At 38.5% G+C, this 22148-nt stretch overlaps 1 protein-coding gene across 30 annotated transcripts in view; it reads right to left on the reverse strand.

Annotated features, from left to right (window-relative positions):
- The window catches only part of LOC136611242 (protocadherin gamma-A4-like), a 292538-nt gene that overhangs the window by 33062 nt on the left and 237328 nt on the right, over positions 1 to 22148 (reverse strand). For 2 of the 30 annotated variants that reach the window (XM_066590650.1, XM_066590649.1), the window contains exon 1: positions 11747 to 13945. The exons of 23 other annotated variants lie outside the window; for them this stretch is intronic. In XM_066590650.1, the coding sequence (XP_066446747.1) occupies positions 11747 to 13729 (1983 nt within the window). In that variant the 5' untranslated portion in view covers positions 13730 to 13945. 5 more of the 30 variants (XM_066590652.1, XM_066590651.1, XM_066590653.1 and 2 more) reach the window with 4 other exon arrangements.

A 22148-nucleotide genomic window follows, 5' to 3' on the forward strand; every position in this document is an offset into this window, starting at 1 on the left:
TTGGTCTCAGTTTGAGCGGTTTTCATTAATGGAAGCCCATGGTTCCATCTAGGTTTACCTCTGAATGCTGTGTTTGGCAATCCAGATGGAAACCTGTGCTTGAATCCTGCAGCAGAGTAGAATACTAGCTGTGAGCAGGTCTTTAGCTCTATGAACATTTTATATATACCTTCTTGGGAAGGTCTTTAATGTGCTTCACAGCCAGTTGGAAATCATATGCAGCAAGGGACCTATTTATCATTTCAGAATTCTTACGAACTTTACATTTTATGAACACTTTAGCTAATTAAAATAATAAATATTTGATCAGCGTAAATATCATTGTCATTATAGTCATTGATTTTTCAGCACACTAAAGAACAGATACAAAATAAAAACAAAACAATATTTCAAATAGAATGCAACTCCAAGCGCGAAATACAGCAATTCTCCAGTGTTGTAATTACCATAAGACAGCGAGGAACATTTATTCCCCCTTAAAAGGACATTTTTAAATCAGGGTTACCATCCCTTATGACCAAATCACCAGAGCCACCAGGATACCCAGGAATCAACTGCTCCAATACACAGAAAGAAAATGATTGTGTGCCTCTTGTAGTGACCTACAACTCACAGCTAGAGGTACTAAGGAAAACTGCAAAGAAACCCCATCATACCCTACACAAGGATGACCGTCTGAGAACCATATTCCTGGACCCTGCCCTTCTATGTTACAAGCAACCTCCAAATTTGAGGAACTTTATAATCAGGAGTGCATTGCCCTCTAACACACAAAAAGGAACTTATCCCTGTAATGTAAGGAGCTGTAAGACCTGCTCACATATACTGACTGCGGACAGGATACGGATCCCCAACACACAGCAGGACTATAAGATCCCAGTGACATCCACATGTTCCATGTCCAAATGTTGTGTACCTGATCATGTGCAGGGAATGTCCTGTTGGGGGGCTTTTTATTGGGGAAACAGGAGAGAAACTAAGAGCGAGGATGAAATCTCATCGTCACTCAATTAGAGAGGGAAAGAGGGAATTACCTGTGGCAAAGCATTTTTCAAGTCATGGACACAGCATAGGCAGATGAGAGTTACCATACTGAAGGGCAACTTCAAGTTGCAGCGCCACAGAAGAATTTGGGATTATAAATTTAGGAACATTTTTGATTCCCTCAAGAATCAAATGAACCCCAGAGTGGGGTTCTTGCATCAATAGAGAATATGAAAGGTCTGAAGGAGGCCAAGAAAGGTATCTTTAGGGAGAGCACCCAGGGGGTGCGTGGAGACACCTGGGGGGTGAATGGATTTGGGAATGGCATTGTCTCTCCCCAAGGAGAACACCCAGAAGGGGTGCTATTTTTAATCATTGTTTTACAGACTTGGTAAAAAGTCATACATTGATTTGAAGGAATGCTGCCCTCCAATAGGTGGCACTGCAGAGGTATTGTTCCATCTTCCTTATTTGCAGGTCTGAAGGAGAGATAACACATAGGCCTGTGACCCCCTTAACACCAATTCAGAGATCATAAAACTATCACATTCCTTACCAGTGAACTGATTAAGTATTTACTTCTCTGCTCATCTTGTCTGGTATCTCGCTATGTCTGTGCCTTATCATATGTGTACATTTGTACAAATGCCTGAGGAAGGATCCTGCGAGGTACAAAAGCTCGCTATAACATCATGTATTTTTGTTAGCCATTAAAAGGTATCATATCTACAAGATTGCTTGGTTTCTCTTACTGAGAACAATGACATTTTAATCACCACTTACTGCAAAAAAACATTACTTCCAGTAAGTACAGAAAGACAGAAAATTAGGGTGAAACCTATATTCAAAGTTACAGTGTGTAGTTTTCGGCTTAAAGGGATGATCCAGAAACAGACTTTTTTTTTCAAAACCTTGCTCAGCCTGTGTTAGAAAAATAACAGAAGATATACTGACCTTCCCTCGCAGGGAGGGGAGTGATGAGGACCCCACACTCAGTCATGTGATAACTGCAGCTATTCACTGACTGAAGGGAGCAGTCACATGGTCCTTTTGTCAGTCACATTAGTGCTGGCTCCCCGCTTCAGAAGTAAAGACCTTCAGGGAATGGGCACAAGTGAAACGGCAGCTGTGAGGAAGTGTGAGTATATTTTCTGTTACTTTGCTAGTACAGGTTGAGCATTCCTTTGAAAAAAAGCCTGTCTCTGGATAACCACTTTAAGTCTTTCACATAAGGCGTAGCGACAGAATCACAGTCATGCGGTAGATAACAATTAAAGTTGAGCAAACGTACTCTGTCGAGCTTGATGCTCGTTTGAGTATTAGCATACTCGATGGTGCTCGCTACTCGAACGAGCATCAAATCGTGTTCGACCCCGCCCCAGCTTTTGGCTCCTCCCCGTGATGACGTGCCTGTTTTGGCCCCTCCCCTGCCCGTCGCGACGCAGTGAGCGTCATTTGAAATTTTTTTTGACTGGCAGGAAGGGGCAGGGGAAGAGAGAGAGAGAAAGGGAGAGAAAAAAAAAAAGAGCTCGGGACCCAGCGTCCCACATACAAAAATGCTCGAGTCTCCCATTGTAGTCAATGGGGTTCGTTACTCGAGTAGGGCTCTCGAATTTTACGAAAATCTTACTCGGATAACGCGGACCTGAGCATTTGGGTGCTCGCTCATAATAACAATATTTCACTAGCTAACACTATACAATGTGACACACCTGGTAAACAATTCTTAGAAATTACATCTTACTCTTAAAGCATACCTGCCATTTCAAATGGCTATTTAGAATAAGCTACCGTACAGTATGTGTGTGTATAAGTGATAATACTATTTCTGCTCATTATATGACCTGTATGTGGAACTTTTCAACAGTTTTCCCCTCTGCAGTTTTTGCAAAGCTAGTGAATGGAGACTAGTTGCTTTAATGCCTCCCATACACAGTGAAGAGGAGATCCTGCTCTCCTATAACAATCTCTCATATACAAAGAAACAGCAGCATGGAAGACATTATACAGCAGTACCAAGAAATGTCGCTGTGAATCAAGCACTGGTGTGAAATAAAACACTAAAAATAAGCCTTCAGCAGTGTCTCAGAGTGTTTCTCTTCCTCACTAACTCTGCTTTTTGTCTCACCATCCCATTTCCATAGACCTCTATGAGATGCATGTAACCTCATCCCTCAATGAGCTGATCCATGTTGCGTCAGATTTTATTAATATTTCAGTGTGAAAACTCGGTAGAGGATGCAGAGGAATAAAATAAGTACGGAAAGATAGGATATATTACAAAGTTTCGTATATTTGCATGTACTATTGATTTATGTAAAGTTTCTTGAAACAACAGTGCCTATTCACATAGTTTATTAATGTTATTAACGGGGTTGTATCATGATTGCAAATGATTCCCTATCTTTAGGATAGAGGATAACTTGCTGATCGGTTGGGTTTCTCACTGCTGAGACCCTCGCTGTTCTGCAGAATAGAACTCCCGTGTTCTGTTCTGCCTGTCACTGTGGAAGTCATTTCTCATCCCACAGTGATATCAGTAGGAAGGGAGTGCTGGCCAAGCATGCATGGTCAGCACTACATTCATTATAATTGGGCTGATGAAAATACCCAAGTTGGTGCCGCTTGGGTATCTTCAGATTTCCATTGAAAGTGAATGGAATGCTGGTGCGCTTGCACAACCAACTCTGCATTTAGTCTCCTCCTCATTGCAGCGGGTGTAGTAACCCCACAATAAGGAGCTCGGAGGACATGGGACCTCCCAATCTTGAGATTAGAGGTGGTCTCAGCAGTGAGACCCCACTGATCAGAATGTAACTCCCTATCCTATGGATAGGGAATAACTTGCAGTCTTGGGGGATCCACTTTAAAATGGTCATACACAAAGATATCTTTCTTTTAGCATATGTGAAAAATGATGGAAAAGTCATGAGCATTCATATCACAGAGGTAGACAAGACAGCTGCTATGGGGCCAATGATGGAAGGGGCTTCATATCAAATCACCTCATACTTCTTCTTCATGGTTAATATAAATCTTTACAAGGTTCATATTGTGTTTTGTTTCTAATGCACAGAGTGATTGACTGCTGTTTTTGTGTAAACTGAGGCAGAAAAGCTGTCAATCACTCTGTGTCAGTTGTCTATGTGTCCTGGAAGCAGCTAAACAGCTATTTACCTGAAAACATTGATCAAGTCAAAGTGCTCATTAGGGGATTGAGAAGAGAGTGGAATCACAAGATAAATCGCATGATCCTTCTTGGCCAGTCTGCGACACTAAAAAGCATCATATGACCCCACAGAACCAGGAAGTGCTTTCTTTTCAGGCTTCTGTTTGGCTGTTGGGGGACTGTTTATAGTGTGGAATTGTACCCATTAGTATAAAAGAGGCATTCCCAGAATGACAGCTTGTTACATATCCACAGAATGGGAAGGATCTGATTGGTGGGGTCTGACCACTGGGACCCACACTGATCATAAGAACGAGGGTCCTATGCATTCTGTTTCAATTGCCGAGCATATCTGCTTTCTCTTCAGTAAATCTCTGTGGAACTGATCGAAGTAGCTGAATGCTGCTCGGCTATCTTCTGAGGTGCCATACAGTTTGAATGAAGTAAAACTGCACTTCAGCATTACTCCATTTGATTGGGGGGGGGGGGGGGGGGCACAAAAAAACCTATTCTCATGATCAACGAGAGTCCCAGTGGTAGAACCACCAAAGACCTATCTTGTAGATAGGTGGTAAATAGTTATTCTGGTAACATTCAGTTATCAATATTCTTATTTTAATAGACCTATTAACATGATATATGAATAAAGAGAATAGAAGTTTACTTGCACGTCACTGTAAAACCATGGATCCAATGGATAAGGGATTAAAGTGCATAGCAGATCTCAGTATTAATATACATGACTCAGTGCAAGTCTGATTAGTTAATCAGATGCATATATTTAAATAATAAAGTGTTAATAAATGAAAATAGAGATAACTGCATGTAATTAAACGGTATAAAAAAACATATAAGAATAGTACCCAACAATGGAACCAAGAGACACCCCAACGCATGCTTCGTTCCCTTTCTCAAAAGGTGACAAGCAAACGCTCCTAAACTCTCTGACATACCCTTCGAAATGATCATATGACAAGAAAATGGAGCTGGAAACAGAACAACACATGCGTGGAAATGTCATATAGTTGTATTGTTTCCTTGTGTTGTTTGTCTCATATGTTATATTTATGTATTTAATAAAGTAATTGTTTGGCTTCATACTCCTTTAGTTTTTTTTGTGTTAATACTCTGTATTGGAGTAGCCATACACTATGGAGGGCATTGGTATATAGTGGTGGAAATGCCCAGCCCCTTTATTGAAAATCTGCATACTTTTATATGACTTTCCAAAATATAGTAAATACATACCTGGATCAAGCAATTATCTTTAGATAAATTATTTTCATCACAATTATTTCCAATCCCAGAGTCATCAGCATCTATTAGACTATCCACAGGAACGTTATGCTGGGGTTTCAGGAATGCAAATTCCTGCTCACTTGGGTCCAGAGTTACAAAAACATCATATGAATATGGCAGAGGTAATGTTCCACTGTTGAACTGTGAAATAAATCTGGGATCAACTGTTGGATATAGACTTGTACTCAGGGATCCAAATGAGGTAGAAGATTTGGACTCTTTGTATTTTGAGACAACTGCAATAATTACAGTCAACATAAAGAGGAAGGAAATCAATGCCAAGGCTATTACCAAGTAGAACTGTAGGTTGGACTGAGGTTCTTTTTTGTTGGACTGATTGCTCAGATCAGGAAGCGCCTGATGAAAATGATCAGCAATCACCATATTTATAGTGACTGAAGCTGAGCGGGATGGAGTCCCATTGTCTTTCACTAGAACCACAATTCTATGTTTCATGATGTCTTTTTCTTGAAATACACGTGATGTGCTGATCTCCCCTGTGTGCTGGTCAATGGTGAAGAGTGATGGTTCTGAAGATTGTAAAAAGTAAGACAACCAAGCATTGTGTCCAGAGTCAGCGTCCACTGCTACCACTTTAGATACTAGGGAGCCTTTGTCAGAGGTCCAAGGAACCATCTCAAATGTTGTATCAACCTCTTGTGATGGGTACAGAATGACTGGTGAATTATCATTCTGGTCTACTATACAAATTCTCAATGTTGCACTGCTGTTCAGAGATGGAGATCCATTGTCTCTGGCAATTATTTGGATATTAAATTCTCTATACTTCTCATAATCAAATGACCGTTGAGCATAAATTACCCCAGTTACTGGATTCATGGAGATGTAGGAAGTCAGTGAATCTTCAAAACTAGCCATAGTATAAGTAACCTTGGCATTGTCTTCACTGTCCATATCTGTTGCTTGAATACTGAATATTGAAGCTCCTGCTAAATTATTTTCTGGGACAAGTGCAGTGTAAAGCAATTTATCAAACACCGGAGCATTGTCATTAACATCTGATACATCAAGCTTAATAACTTTTCTAGAAGACATTTCAGGAGACCCTTTATCAGATGCTTCAATTGTGATGTTGTATGATGATACTTGTTCTCTATCTAAACTACTTTTTGCAACAATTTTATAAAAATTTCCTGTTGAAGATATCAACTCAAATGGTAAATCACTTTTTATTATACATTGAACCTCCCCATTTTCTTCAGAGTCATCGTCATGAATTTTAATCAAAGCCACCACAGTTCCAGGGACCGAATCCTCAGGAATTAGTGGTGATAATGAAGTAACAGATATCTCTGGAGCATTGTCATTTTCATCTATAATCTCTATTAAGATTTTAGCATGGGCTGCTAGGTCCCCTTCATCTTTGGCTTGGACAGAAATTTCATAATATTTTGTCACTTCATAATCTAAGTGTCGCCTTGTTCTAAGTTCTCCATTGTTGGAATCAAAAGTAAAAGCCATAAGAATATCATTTGCTGTTGTACTAATAGAGTAAGTGATTTTTGCATTGACACCTTCATCTTCATCACTTGCACTGACCTGCAGAATTGTTGAATTCACCGGTATATTTTCCCTAACACTTACTTTATATACATCCTGGGTAAATACCGGAGCATTATCATTGAAGTCAGTGACAATAATATTAATTATTGCAGTGCCTGTCTGTATAGGATTTCCCCCATCAGAAGCTGTTAGAATGAGCTCATGCTTGTTCTGTGTCTCTCGGTCTAGAGGCTTCTCTAGTATAAGCTCTGGAAATACACTGCCATCAGTGCTGACCTTCTCTCCAAGAGCAAAATACTGGTTTGCACTGAGTTTATAGCTTATCAGAGAATTAATACCAACATCCAAATCTTCTGCTTTTTGTAAAACAAATCTTCTTCCTGGTGATGTGGATTCACTCATTTCTATTCTAATTGTGTGAAGAATAAATGTAGGAGGATTGTCATTTATATCCTGAATATCAATCTTAACACTGAAGACATTTAGAGGATTTTCCACCACAGCATCAAATGTAAGGACACAATCAGCTGCAGCCCTACACAATGTCTCCCTGTCTATCCTATCAGCAATATATAGGTTTCCATTATCCAGATTTATACTGAAATATTTCTCAGAGATTTTAGACACAATACGTATTTTCTTTCTGGAGAGATCCTTAACATTTAGTTCAAGATCCTTTGCTAGATTTCCAACAATAGAACCTTTTCTTAATTCTTCATTAATAGAATAGTGAATCTGACCAGAGACTGAATGACACAGCCAGGAAAATAGGAAGGAGAATATTACTTGCCATCTGAGTCCTTGTATTGATTGTCCTTCCTGCAGTTGTAATCCAGCCATCCTTCTTCTCATCAGAAATATAATCGTGAAATTCCAATTATTATTCCGAAAATATTCTTGTAGTCCCATAAAGAAGGTGAAATTAATCCTTCTTGACCAGTCCTATATCCTGTACATCCTAGTGTGAAATGCTGTGTATTTCTTCTTGCAGTTGAACACTGTCTGCATCATGGAGGTGATTCTGGATTTTAGAATACTTTCCTTATTGGTGAACAGCGGCGCTCTGAGGCGTATATGGGGAACTGCAGCATTAGTATCAAGTTCATTGCTAACCAGCACTGCTCAATATTTTATGTACATATATTTGCAAAGAGTAAATTTATTATGTAAAGGATAATATAGTAGAAGGATTTGATTTTTTAAGTATGTTCTTCAAATCCTATATATTATTATTGATATATAAAGTATAGATAATGACTTATATAGCAAAACACAAAAATGCAAACTTTAATAGATCTGAATAGAGATGAGCGAACGTACTGGGTAAGGGCGATTTCGCAATCGAGCACCGCGATTTTCGAGTACTTCACTACTCGGGTGAAAAGTACTCGGGTGCGCTGTGGGGCGGGGGATTGCAGAGGGGAGTGGGGGGTAGCCGCGGGGAACAGGGGGGAGTCCTCTCTCTCTCCCTCTCCCCCCCACTCCCCGCTGCAACCCCCCGCTCACCCACAGCGCACCCGAGTACTTTTCACCCGAGTAGTGAAGTACTCGAAAATCGCGGTGCTCGATTGCGAAATCGCCCTTACCGAGTACGTTCGCTCATCTCTAGATCTGAACATAGTTGCTTCTTGCAATTAGTAAGATCCATTATGGTGAATGATAACCTAGAAGATATTTCTGCTAGATATAGCAAATTCACTTTTAGAATTAAAAATTGTAAAACAACAAACAAGTATCAGTGAATTAAAGTAAGTGGTACAGAACAATTCTAAAGCTCTCCATACATATTACGGAAAGGTCATCAGTTCCTGCTGACTGTCAGATGTGTAAGAGGCACTCCCATGTTTTCCATGTCAGATGACATTGGGAGAAAGAGGGATGGGGCTCTTTGAAATTAAATACGCAATTCTTTTGTTCGTCGTGGTGATAAAACACTTCCAGAGGTGTCTGGCAGTGACTTTACCCTCCTTGCCTATGGAAATCAAGTGAACACTGAGTCAATGCAAGTGTTCATGTATATGGGGGAGTCAGGAGAAATTACTCTTGGCCAAACAGGCAATAGCTATTTAAGGTGTATGGACACTGTTAAATAGGCCTGATTCTTACCTTGCTACTATTTAAACTAGGATCTGGGGAGGGAGGGCTCCAGAGAAATAGATGGGAAGATAGTGTAGACAGTGATCTGGACTAAGTAATAAGAATGGGGGTGGAGCAGTGGAAGGGGTTAGTACTTAGTACGGTAAGAGCTGGCAGAACACTTTAGTTATAAAAAAATAACTAAAAGCCTTTAAACTGTATGTTAACTAATGCTAGAAGCTTAACCGCTTAACCAATAAGTTTAACGAACTGGAAGTAATAATACCTGAGGAAAACTATGACATAGTGGGAATAACAGACACGAAAGCTGTTTGGACGAAAGCTATGACTGGGCAGTTAACTAAGAGGCTTACAGTCTGTTCAGAAGGGATTGTAGAAACCAGAAAGGTAGAGGAGTTTGTCTTTATGTAAAATCTTGTTTATAGCCCACATTACAGGAAAATCAAATTTGCCAACGACACAAAGCTAGCTAACACTAGAGAAAAGAGAGAGGATTCAAAAAGATCTAGAAAAACTTGAATAGTGAGTGGCAGGTAACAGAATGGCATTTAACAAGGAGAAATGCAAAGTCCTACATCTGGACAAGAAAAATGAAAAAAGCACATACAGAATGAGAGGAATTGGACTAAGCAGCAGCACATGTGAAAAAGACTTGGGTATACTAATAGATCATGGACTGAACATGAGTTAGCAATGTGATACAGCAGCAAAAAAGGCAAACACCATTCTGGGATGTACTAAGAGAAGCATAGAGTCTAGATCATCTGAGGTAATTATCCCCCTCTACACTTCCTCAGTCAGACCTCATCTGGAATATTGAGTCCAGTTCTGGGCACCCCGATTTAAAAAAGACATAGACAAACTGGAGCAAGTTAAGAGAAAGGTTACCAAGATGGTGAGCGGTCTGCAAATCATGTCCTATGAGGAACGGTTAAAGGATCTGGGAATGCTTAGCTTGCAAAAAAGAAGGCTGAGAGGAGACTTAATAGCGGTCTACAAATATCTGAAGGGCTGTCACAGTGCAGAGGGATCAGCCCTATTCTCATTTGCACAAGGAAAGACTAGAAACAATGGGATGAAAAAGCTGAAAGGGAGGAGACACAAATTAGATATTAGAAAAAACTTTCTGACACTGAGAGTGATCAATGAGTGGAACAGCTTGCCACGGGAGGTGGTAAGTTCTCCTTCAATGGAAGTTTTAAACAGAAGCTGCACAGATAGCGGGGGTTGGACCCGATGACCCTGGAGGTCCCTTCCAACTCTACCATTATATAATTCTATAAGTGAAGGTGATGACCATGTGGAGTCTCTGAAGGTAGAGATACATAGAGGGAAAAACAATAATAAAATCCTCATAGGGGTATTCCATAGACCACCAAATATAGCAGAAACCACCAAAAATCTATTACAAAGGTCAATAGATGAAGTGGCAAATCACAATGAGGTAATTAATATGGTAGACTTTAACTATCCGGATATAAACCAGGAAACTTAAACCTGCGGATCTCATAAAGGTATTAAGTTTCTTTCAATACCTAAAGAACTACGGGGCCCAGTTAGAGGGACAGCAATTTTGTACTTAATATTAACAAAGAAACCTGAGAGAATAACAAAGGTGCAGGTCAGGGGGCACCTGGGAAATAGTGACCATACTATAATAAATTTCCACTTGTCTTCTAATAGGGAGTTTTATCAGGAAGCTACAAAAATACGAAACTTTAGGAAGACAAAGCTCAATCAGCTTTAGAGATGCCCTAAACCACATTGACTGTGACAAGGTTCTCAAAAATAAGAGTATAGACAGAAATTGGGATATTTTTAAGAACATCTTAAATACTTACTGTGAGCAGTTATTACCCTACAGGAATAACAGGGTTAGGAATTGAGAAGAACAATGTGGCTCAAGAAAGATGTAAAGGAGGTAATAAACAACAAAAAGAAAGTATTTAAACTACTAAAACAAGAAGGCATTGAAGAAGTACAAAAAAATGTATCAGGAAAAAATCAATTACTTAAAACAGCAGATAAAAGTAGCAAAGATGGAGGCAAAGAGAATCATTGCTAAAGAGTGTAAAACTAACCCTAAACTGTTCTTCAACTATATAAATATTAAGAAGATTACTACTGAAAATGTTGGGCTTTTAAAGAAATAATGCAGGGAAAATTGTAGAGGGTGATGAGGAGAAAGCAAATGTTTAAAATACTTTTTTCGACAGTGTACTCACTCAGGAGATGTCAGGTAAAATGCAGAGTTATAAAGTAAACTCTCCACTAAATGTCACCTGTCTAACCCAGGAGGGAATGCAGAGGAACATTTAGAAGATTAAAAGCTTAGAAGGTTAACAAACCTCAGAAATACATTTAGGATAACATTCTAAATAAGCAATAGCTATAAAGATGTATAACCATCTGTAAATAATGTCTTTTCATACATTCATCAAGATATGAAAGCTTTACTTTAAAAGCCAGAAAGAGTCAAATAAATATGTGTCGATATTCGGAAATGGCAAAAGATCAGTATTATCTATGAAAATGTTAAACATTTTGTGCTATAGAGGAAACAGAGTCTCATAAATGATTTGTCAGGTATCAACAAAAAGTTGACATTTACCACCTCACCATTCTATTTCATCCAATTTACAAAATAACTCTTTAAAAATGCCAGAAACATACCTGAGAAGTCAGATTTTCTATAGGTGGACTGCTCTTTAAAGTTCCATTTGAAATCCCTGAGTCATCAGCATCTATTAGACTATCCACAGGAACATTGTGTTGAGGTTTAAGAAATGCAAATTCCTGCTCACTTGGGTCCAGAGTTACACAAACATCATATGAATATGGCAGAGGTAATGTTCCCGTGTTGAACTGTGAAATAAATCTGGGATCAACCGGTGGATATAGACTTGTACTCAGGGATCCAAATGGAGTAGAAGATTTGGACTCTTTGTATTTGGAGACAACTGCAATAATCACAGTCAACATAAAGAGGAAGGAAATCAATGCCAAGGCTATTACCAAGTAGAATTGTAGATTGGACTGAGATTCTTCTTTTGGCCGATTGGTCAGCTCAGGAAGAACCTGATGAAAATGATCAGCAATTACCATGTTTATAGGGACTGAAGCTGAGCGGGATGGAGTCCCATTGTCTTTTACTAGAACCACAATTCCATGTTTCATGATGTCTTTTTCTTGAAATACACGTGATGTGCTGATCTCCCCCGTGTGCTGGTCAATGGTGAAGAGTGATGGTTCTGAAGATTGTAAAAAGTAAGACAACCAGGCATTGTGTCCAGAGTCAGCGTCCACTGCCACCACTTTAGATACTAAGGAGCCTTTGTCAGAGGTCCAAGGAACCATCTCAAATGTTGTATCAACCTCTGGTGATGGGTACAGAATGATTGGAGAATTATCATTCTGATCTACTATACAAATTCTTAATGTTGTACTGCTGTTCAGAGATGGAGATCCATTGTCTCTGGCATTGATTTGGATATTAAATTCTTTATGCTTCTCATAATCAAATGACCGTTGAGCATAGATGACCCCAGTTACTGGATTCATGGAGATGTAGGAAGACAGGGGATCTTCTTCATTACTTTTACTAGGTATAGAATAAGTTACTTTAGCATTGTCCTCACTGTCCATATCTGTTGCTTGAATACTGAATATTGAAGCTCCTGGTGAATTATTTTCATGTATAAATGCAGTGTAAATCAATTTATCAAACACCGGTGCATTGTCATTAACATCTGATATTTCCAGTTGAATAAGTTTTCTAGAAGTCATTTCTGGAGAACCTTTGTCTGAGGCTTGTATTGTTATGTTGTATGATGCTACTTGTTCTCTATCTAGAAAATGTTTTGTAACAATCCTATGAAAATTTCCTATTGATGAAATTAGTTCAAATGGTAAATCACCTTTTATTATACACTGAACCTCCCCATTTTCTCCTGAGTCACGGTCATGAACTTTTATCAGAGCCACCACAGTTCCAGGGGCAGAATCCTCAGGAAGAAGATTTGATGATGAAGTTATGGATATCTCAGGAGCATTGTCATTTACATCTATGATCTCTATTAAGACTTTAGCATTAGCAGCTTGACCTCCTCCATCTTTGGCTTCAACAGAAATTTCATAATATTTTGTCACTTCATAATCTAAGCGTCGCCTTGTTCTAAGTTCTCCATTGTTGGAATCGATAGTAAAAGCCATAAGAATATTATTTGCTGTTGTACTAATAGAATAAGTGATTTTTGCATTGACACCTTCATCTTCATCACTTGCACTGACCTGCAGAATTGTTGAATTCACTGGTATATTTTCCCTAACACTTACTTTATATACATCCTGGGTAAATATTGGAGCATTATCATTGAAGTCAGTGACAATGATAGTAATTAATGCAGTGCCGGTCTGTACAGGATTTCCCCCATCAGAAGCTGTTAGAATGAGCTCATGCTTGTTCTGCATCTCTCGGTCTAGAGGCTTCTCTAGTATAAGCTCTGGAAATACACTGCCATCAGTGCTGACCTTCTCTCCAAGAGCAAAATACTGGTTTGCACCAAGTCTGTAGCTTATCAGAGAATTAATACCAACATCCAAATCTTCTGCTTTTTGTAAAAGAAACCTTCTTCCTGGGGAGGATGATTCTCCCATCTCTATTCTAATTGTGTGAAGAATAAATGTAGGAGGATTGTCATTTATATCCTGAATATCAATCTTAACACTGAAGACATTTAGAGGATTTTCCACCACAGCATCAAATGTAAGAACACAATCAGCTGCAGCTTCACACAATGTCTCCCTGTCTATCCTATCAGCAATATATAGGTTTCCATTATCCAGATTTATACTGAAATATTTCTCAGATACATCAGACACAATACGTAATTTCCTTCTGGAGAGATCCTTAACATCTAATTCCAGGTCCTTTGCTAAATTCCCAACAATAGAACCTTTTCTTAATTCTTCATTAATAGAATAGTGAATCTGACCAGAGACTGAATGACACAGCCAGAAAAATAGGAAGGAGAATATTACTTGCCATCTGAGTCCTTGCATTGATTGTCCTTCCTGCAGTTGTAATCCAGCCATCCTTCTTCTCAACAGAAATATAATTGTGAAATTTCTTCTTATTTTTGTAATCCCATAAAGAAGGTGAAATTAATCCTTCTTGATCAGTCCTATACCCGGCACATCCTAGTGTGAAATGCTGTGTATTTCTTCATGCATTGAACACTGTCTGCATCATGGAGGAGATTCTGGATTTGCAGAATATTTTCCTTATTGGTGAAACAGCGGCGCTCTGAGGCGTGTATGGGGAACTACAACATTACTAGCAAGTTCATTGCTAACCAGTATTTTCTGTACATATGTCTGCAAGGAGTAAATTTATTATGTAAAGGATTTTATAATAGAAGCATTTGATTTTTTAAGTATGTACTACAAATCCTATATATTATTATTTATATGCAATGTTTAGATAATGTTTTATATAGTAAAATACAAAAATGTGAACTTTAATAGAGTTGAACATAGTTACTTCTTACATTTTGTGAGATCCCTTATGGTGAATGATAACCTAGAAGATATTAGTGCTGAATATAGCAGGTTCACGATTAGAATTAAAAATTGTAAAACACCAAACAAGTATTAGTGCAGTAGAGTAAGTGGTACAGAACGATCCTAAAGCTCTCCATACATATTGCAGAAAAGTAATTGGCTCCTACTGACTGTTAGATGTGTAAGGGGGGCTCCCATGTTACCCCTGTCAGATGACATCAGTAGAAAGAAGGATGGGGCTTGTTGAATATAAATACACAATTTTCTTTGTTCGATGTGGTGATAAAACACTTTCAAAGGTGTCTGGCAATGTCTTTACCCATTTTGTCCATGAAAAACAAGTGAACACTGAACCATGTTCATGTATATGGTGGAGTCAGGAGAAATAGATGTTGGCCAAACAGGCAACAGCTATTTAAGTTGTATGGACACTCTTAAATCGGCTTGATTCTTAACTTGCTAGTGTTTAAACTAGGGTCTGGGGGAAAGGGCAACCGGAGAAATAGATGGGAAGATAGTGTAGATAGTGTTCTGGAACTAAGTAATGAGAATGTGGGTGGAGGGGTTAGCACAGTAAGAACAGGCAGAACATTTAGTAGGAATATACTTATTATTAAAAAAAATCATAGAATATAGAAGAACAACGTGGCTCAATAAAAATGTAAAGGAGGCACTAATCAACAAAAAGAAAGCATTAAAACTACTAAAACAAGAAGACAGTGAAGAAGTAACTAACCCTAAACTGTTCCTCAACTATATAAATAGTAAAACGATTACTACTGAATGTGTTGGTCCTTTAAAAAGTAATGCAGGAAAAATTGTAGAGGGTGATGAGAAGAAAGCAAACATATTAAATACTTTTTTCGCCAGTTTACTAACTCAAGATATGTCAGGTAAAATGCAGAGTTATAAAGTAAATTCTCCACTAAATGTCACCAGCCTAACCCAGGAGGGAATGCAGAGGCACATTAAAACGATTAACAAAGAGAAATAGCTATGTCCCGATGGCATACGCCCCAGGGTTCTAAGCAAATTAAGTAATGTATAAGATCATTGTTTCTTATATTTAAGAACCCTCCAGTGACAGGGTCTCTTCCACTTGATTGGTGCATAGCAAATGTGGTGCCGATATTCAAAAAGGGGTCAAAAAGCACACCCGTAATCTATAGGCCAGGAAGATTAACTTCTATTCTGGGCAAAATGGTTGAGAGGTTTTTAAGAGATGCTGTCCTCGAGAATCTCAATGCAATTAGCTGTATAACTCCATATCAGTATGGGTTTATGAGGGGTCGCTCCTGTCAAACCAATCTGATCAGCTTCTACTAGAAAGTAAGACAGGGAAGATTCATTGAATCTTGTGTATCCTGATTTTCCCAAAGCATTTGATACTGTGCCACATAAAAGCTTGATATATATAAAATATGAATGCTCTAGGCAAGAATGTGTGTAAGGGGTAAGTACTGGCTGAATAATAGAAAGCAGAGGGAGGTTACTTATAGTAAATACTCTGATTGGGTCACCATTACTAGTGGTGTACCTCAAGGGGGCAGTATTCTGCCCTATTCTTTTCAATATATTTATGAACGCCCTTTTAGATTGAACAGTAAAATATCAATATTTTCAGATGATGCAAAACTATGTAAAGTAATTAACACAAGAGAGGACAGTATAAGATTGCAAATGGATCTAGATAAGTTGTTGGCTTAGGCAGAAAAGTTGCAAATAAGATTTAATTCTGATAAATGAAAGGTTATACACATGGGCAGCAAAGATACATATCTCCATTACATACTAAATGGGAAACCACTGGGCAAAATGACATGGGGAGTTTAGTTAACTGTAAACTGGAGCAACCAGTGTCAGGCAGCTGTTACCAAAGTGAGTAGAATCATGGGGTGCATTATAAGAGCTCTAGGAACACATGACAAGAACATTGTTTTTCTTCTTTACAAGTCACTGGTCAGACCACACACGGAATATTGTGTACAGTTTTGGACAACGGTACTGAAGAAGGACATATCAGAGCATGATCTGGTTCAAAGATGGGCAACTAAATTAATAAATTGAATGAGTGGACTACAATACCCAGAGAGGCTATCAAAATCGGGTTTATTTCGTTTAGAAAAAAAGCTGAGGGGTGACCTAATAACTAAGCAAAAGTATATCGGGGTTCAATACAGGTATATCTCTCATGATTTATAACAAGGACTGTGACTTAAACAAGGGGGCACCCTCTTCGTCTAGATGAAAGAAGGTTTCTACACCAAGAAGAAGGGGATTCTTCACCGTAAGAGCAGTGAGACTATGGAACCCTCTGCCTGACATTGTGGTGATGGCAAACTCACTAAAACAGTTCAACAGAGGCCTGGACGCCTTTCTTGAGTGCAACAATATTACATGTTATAGTCAATATTATATAATATAGCCATTAATTTACATCAGTAGGGTCAGTGATCGAGGGAGTTATTCTGATTGCCAGACTTGGAGTCAGTAAGGAGTTTTTTCCCCTAAATTGTGGAAAATTGGCTACTACCTCATTGGGTACTTTCTTGCCTTCCTCTGGATCAACACTTACAGGATAATAGGCTGAACTAGATGGACACAAGGCTTTTTTTTTAGCCTAACATACTGTGTTACTATATTACTAAATTGTGATTTGATTATATGCACTAGTGTCAATGAAGCACTGAATATGATAAACGTACTTTGTAACTACTCCAGGACAACAATTACTGAAATTGATTTGTGCATTTAAGTAATACACTGGTCCTTAAATTGCAGAAACGTATGCTTTGAGATACAAGTGTTACTACACAAACAACAGATACAGGCTTCATGATACTTTTATTAAAATATATGTTTTATTCTATTTATCTATTGTATATTGGGAGCACATTTTGTAACAGACTTGGTTCAAGACCAAAATAACATGCAAAGAAAAATCCCGGTGGAGTCTCAGGTATAAACATTGATCTGTTTTCCCCACCCAAAATTTTATTCAATATAATTTCTCTAGGCTTACTACATGCAATAATAGGAAGAACCAAGTTATTTTCTGTAACTTACAACTGCTGCTACACCCGGGTTCTAAAGATGCTTCAGTGGTGTCATGGTGATGCCACTGAGTGCCCTATAGCCCATTAATGCTGAACTTGGACATATAATAAAATCCATAATTCAGCAGTGGCAGCGCTTTGTATTGGGCAAAATAAAGTGGGTCTGTGAGCACACTATGCTGCCTTGTTTAATTTCAGCATACTACTTCTACAGGTCCTCTGTCCTATAAGCCCAAACAACACAAAACAATGTTGTGCAGTCTGCAACTATCAAAGTACAGTTCATTAAAGGTCATTTAAGAAAAGAAATTCAATACTCACCTATTTCTTCTTCGTCAGTCTTCTTACTACATCTTCTAATCGCAGAGCTTCTCCAGTGCCCCGGGTCACCTCACCACACACTGGCTGGCTTTTTTTGAAGGCTGCATTCCTCGCATTCTCTTCCGGCCGGGTCAGTGAAGGTCACGTCCCTGTGACTTTGCGTTCACTGGCTAGGAAAGAATGCTGATCTATTGCCAAAATAGCGGGCATGGGCAGTCTCTGCAATAGACTGGCACTCCCTCTGCTGGCATGTGAGCTGTGCCGTAATGTACATTGGGTGGCAGAAAGAAGACTGACCACAATGTACATAACCTCATCAGAAGCAGAGGAATCAGCCAGGTGGAGGTGAGGTGAGCCCCCGGACTGTAGGAGACAGTAGAAAATGGGTGAAGTGAACATCTGGTAAGTAGACTGATGGGGGAGGAATAACTAAGCATAGAATTCTTTTTTTCCATGACAGGACCCCTTTAAGGGAACTCAACCATGCACAGCTCCCTCCCCAGTCAGAAGCAATTGACAGCCTGTATACAGTATATACAAGTAGATACACAGTAACTCACTAGTGAGTGGAATGAGGGGAGGCAGGGAAAGCTTTAAGCGAAACAGCACAATATATTTCAGTATCATTTGGTCTAGTAGGATCTTTTCTTGATAATCAGGTGGCAGATCTGCTTTAAACTGTATTACAATTATACATAGAAATATACTCAGAATTTTCACTTTTCCATTAATTCTATATATATATTTTGTAAATTTATTTTTTTAGTTTGCAATAAAGTACCATAATAAAGAAAGAAAATGCTTCATGAACTGAAACTGAAGACATTCAGTTTTAATCTGTTTATCAATTTTCTGCCACAATTAAGTTTTTAAAACTGAAGCAAAAGTGCAGTTTCTAGTTCAAAAAGCAGAACCCAGAAGGATTACAACATTTCCATTTTCTATTAACATTGCTGTCAATGGAAAACTGAACCAAACAGAAAGCTATGCATTTGCTTCCGTTTTTCATTTCCATTATCCTTCTGTTTAGCTGCTCCCACAATGGAACAACTAGATGGAAACAAAAAGTGCCAGTGTGAATGGGCTATAAGAGTAACATAAGAACATGCAGGCAAAAGGAAACAATGTAATTTCCAAAAAAGGAGAAGGAAAGGCCAGCACGTAAATTCAATATAATATTTTTTATTCCCCAAAGATTTTCACAGCATGGCAACAGGCACCAAGTAATGCCTTTTTACCCTTTCATTACCAAGCATGGATTGCCTTGGCAAAGATCAACTCATCATCTCCATGCCTGCATTGAGTAAAGGCGTTGATAACTCCTTTCATTTTATTTGAAAAAGTTAACAAACATCAGAAATACATTTAGGGTAACATTATGAATAAGTAAAAGCTATATAGATACATAACCATCTGGAAATAATATGTCTTTTCATACATTTATCAAGAGATAATAGCTTCACTTTGGAAGCCAGACAAGGTCAACTAAATATGTGAACTATATTTTAAAAATGGCAAAAGATTAATGCTACTTTTGAAAATGTAAAAGATTTTGTGTTATAGAGGATACAGAGCAGCGTAAATGATTTATTAGGTCTCAACAAAAAGATATTGGCATTTACCACCCCACTAGTCTATTTCATCCAATTTACAAAAAAATTTAAAAAGGCCAGAAACATACCTGAGAAGTCAGATTTTCTATAGGTGGACTGCTCTTTAAAGTTCCATTTGAAATCCCAGAGTCATCAGCATCTATTAGACTATCCACAGGAACATTGTGTTGAGGTTTAAGAAATGCAAATTCCTGCTCACTTGGGTCCAGAGTTACACAGACATCATATGAATATGGCAGAGGTAATGTTCCAGTGTTAAACTGTGAAATAAATCTGGGATCAACCGGTGGATATAGACTTGTACTCAGGGATCCAAATGGAGTAGAAGACTTTGATTCTTTATATTTGGAGACAACTGCAATAATCACAGTCAGCATGAAGAGGAAGGAAATTAACGCCAAGGCTATTACCAAGTAGAATTGTAGATTGGACTGAGATTCTTCTTTTGGCTGATTGCTCAGCTCAGGAAGAACCTGATGAAAATGATCAGCAATCACCATGTTTATAGTGACTGAAGCTGAGCGGGATGGAGTCCCATTGTCTCTTACTAGAACCACAATTCCATGCTTCATGATGTCTCTTTCTTGAAATACCCGTGAAGTCCTGATCTCTCCTGTGTGCTGGTCAATGGTGAAGAGTGATGGTTCTGGAGATTGCAAAAAGTAAGACAACCAGGCATTGTGTCCAGAGTCAGCGTCCACTGCCACCACTTTAGATACTAGGGAGCCTTTGTCAGAGGTCCAAGGAACCATCTCAAATGTTGTATCAACCTCTTGTGATGGGTACAGAATGATTGGAGAATTATCATTCTGGTCTACTATACAAATTCTCAGTATTGTACTGCTGTTCAGAGATGGAGATCCATTGTCTCTGGCAATGATTTGGATATTAAATTCTTTATGCTTCTCATAATCAAATGACCGTTGAGCATAGATAACCCCAGTTACTGGATTCATGGATATGTAAGAAGACAGGGGATCTTCTTCATTACTTTTGCTAGGTATAGAATAAGTTACTTTAGAATTGTCCTCACTGTCCATATCTCTTGCTTGAATACTAAATATTGAAGCTCCTGGTAAATTATTTTCTGGAATAAATACAATGTAAGTCAACTTATCAAATACCGGTGCATTGTCATTAACGTCTGATATTTCTATTTGAATAAATTTTGTAGAAGTCATTTCTGGAGAACCTTTGTCTGAGGCTTGGATTGTGATGTTATATGATGATATCTGTTCTCTATCTAGAATATTTTTTGTAACAATCCTATGAAAATTTCCTGTTGATGATATTAGTTCAAATGGTAAATCACCTTTTATTATACATTGAACCTCCCCATTTTCTCCTGAGTCACGGTCTTGAACTTTAATCAAGGCCACCACAGTTCCAGGGACAGAATCCTCAGGAATATGATCTGATGATGAAGTTATGGATATCTCAGGAGCATTGTCATTTTCATCTATGATCTCTATTAGGACTTTAGCATGAGCAGCTAGACCACCATCTTTGGCTTGCACAGAAATCTCATAATATTTTGTGACTTCATAATCTAAGCGTCGCCTTGTTCTAAGTTCTCCATTGTTGGAATCGATAGTGAAAGCCACAAGAATATCATTTGCTGTTGTACTAATAGAGTAAGTGATTTTTTCATCTTCATCTTCATCACTTGCACTGACCTGTAGAATTGTTGAATTTACCGGTATACTTTCCCGAACACTTACTTTATATACATCCTGGGTAAATACTGGAGCATTATCATTAACGTCAGTGACAATGATATTAACTAAGGCAGTGCCTGTCTGTACAGGATTCCCACCATCAGAAGCTGTTAGAATGAGCTCATGCTTGTTCTGTGTCTCTCGGTCTAGAGGCTTCTCTAGTATAAGCTCTGGAAATACACTGCCATCAGTGCTGACCTTCTCTCCAAGAGCAAAATACTGGTTTGCACCAAGTCTGTAGCTTATCAGAGAATTACCACCAATATCCAAATCTTCTGCTTTTTGTAAAACGAATCTTCTTCCTAGTGATGTGGATTCACTCATTTCTATTCTAATTGTGTGAAGAATAAATGTAGGAGGATTGTCATTTATATCCTGAATATCAATCTTAACACTGAAGACATTTAGAGGATTTTCCACCACAGCATCAAATGTAAGGACACAATCAGCTGCAGCTCTGCACAATGTCTCCCTGTCTATCCTATCAGCAATATATAGGTTTCCATTATCCAGATTTATGCTGAAATATTTCTCAGACACATCAGATACAATACGGAATTTCCTTCTGGAGAGATCCTTAACATCTAATTCAAGATCATTTGCTAAATTTCCAACAATAGAATCTTTTCTTAATCCTTCATTAATAGAATAGTGAATCTGACCAGAGACTGAATGACACAGCCAGGATAATAAGAAGGGGAATATTACTTGCCATCTGAGTCCTTGCATTGATTGTCCTTCCTGCAGTTGTAATCCAGCCATCCTTCTTCTCAACAGAAATATAATGGTGAAATTCCTTCTTATT

Source organism: Eleutherodactylus coqui, chromosome 2 (genome assembly GCF_035609145.1).
Source record: "Eleutherodactylus coqui strain aEleCoq1 chromosome 2, aEleCoq1.hap1, whole genome shotgun sequence".
In the NCBI taxonomy this organism is placed as follows: domain Eukaryota; kingdom Metazoa; phylum Chordata; class Amphibia; order Anura; family Eleutherodactylidae; genus Eleutherodactylus; species Eleutherodactylus coqui.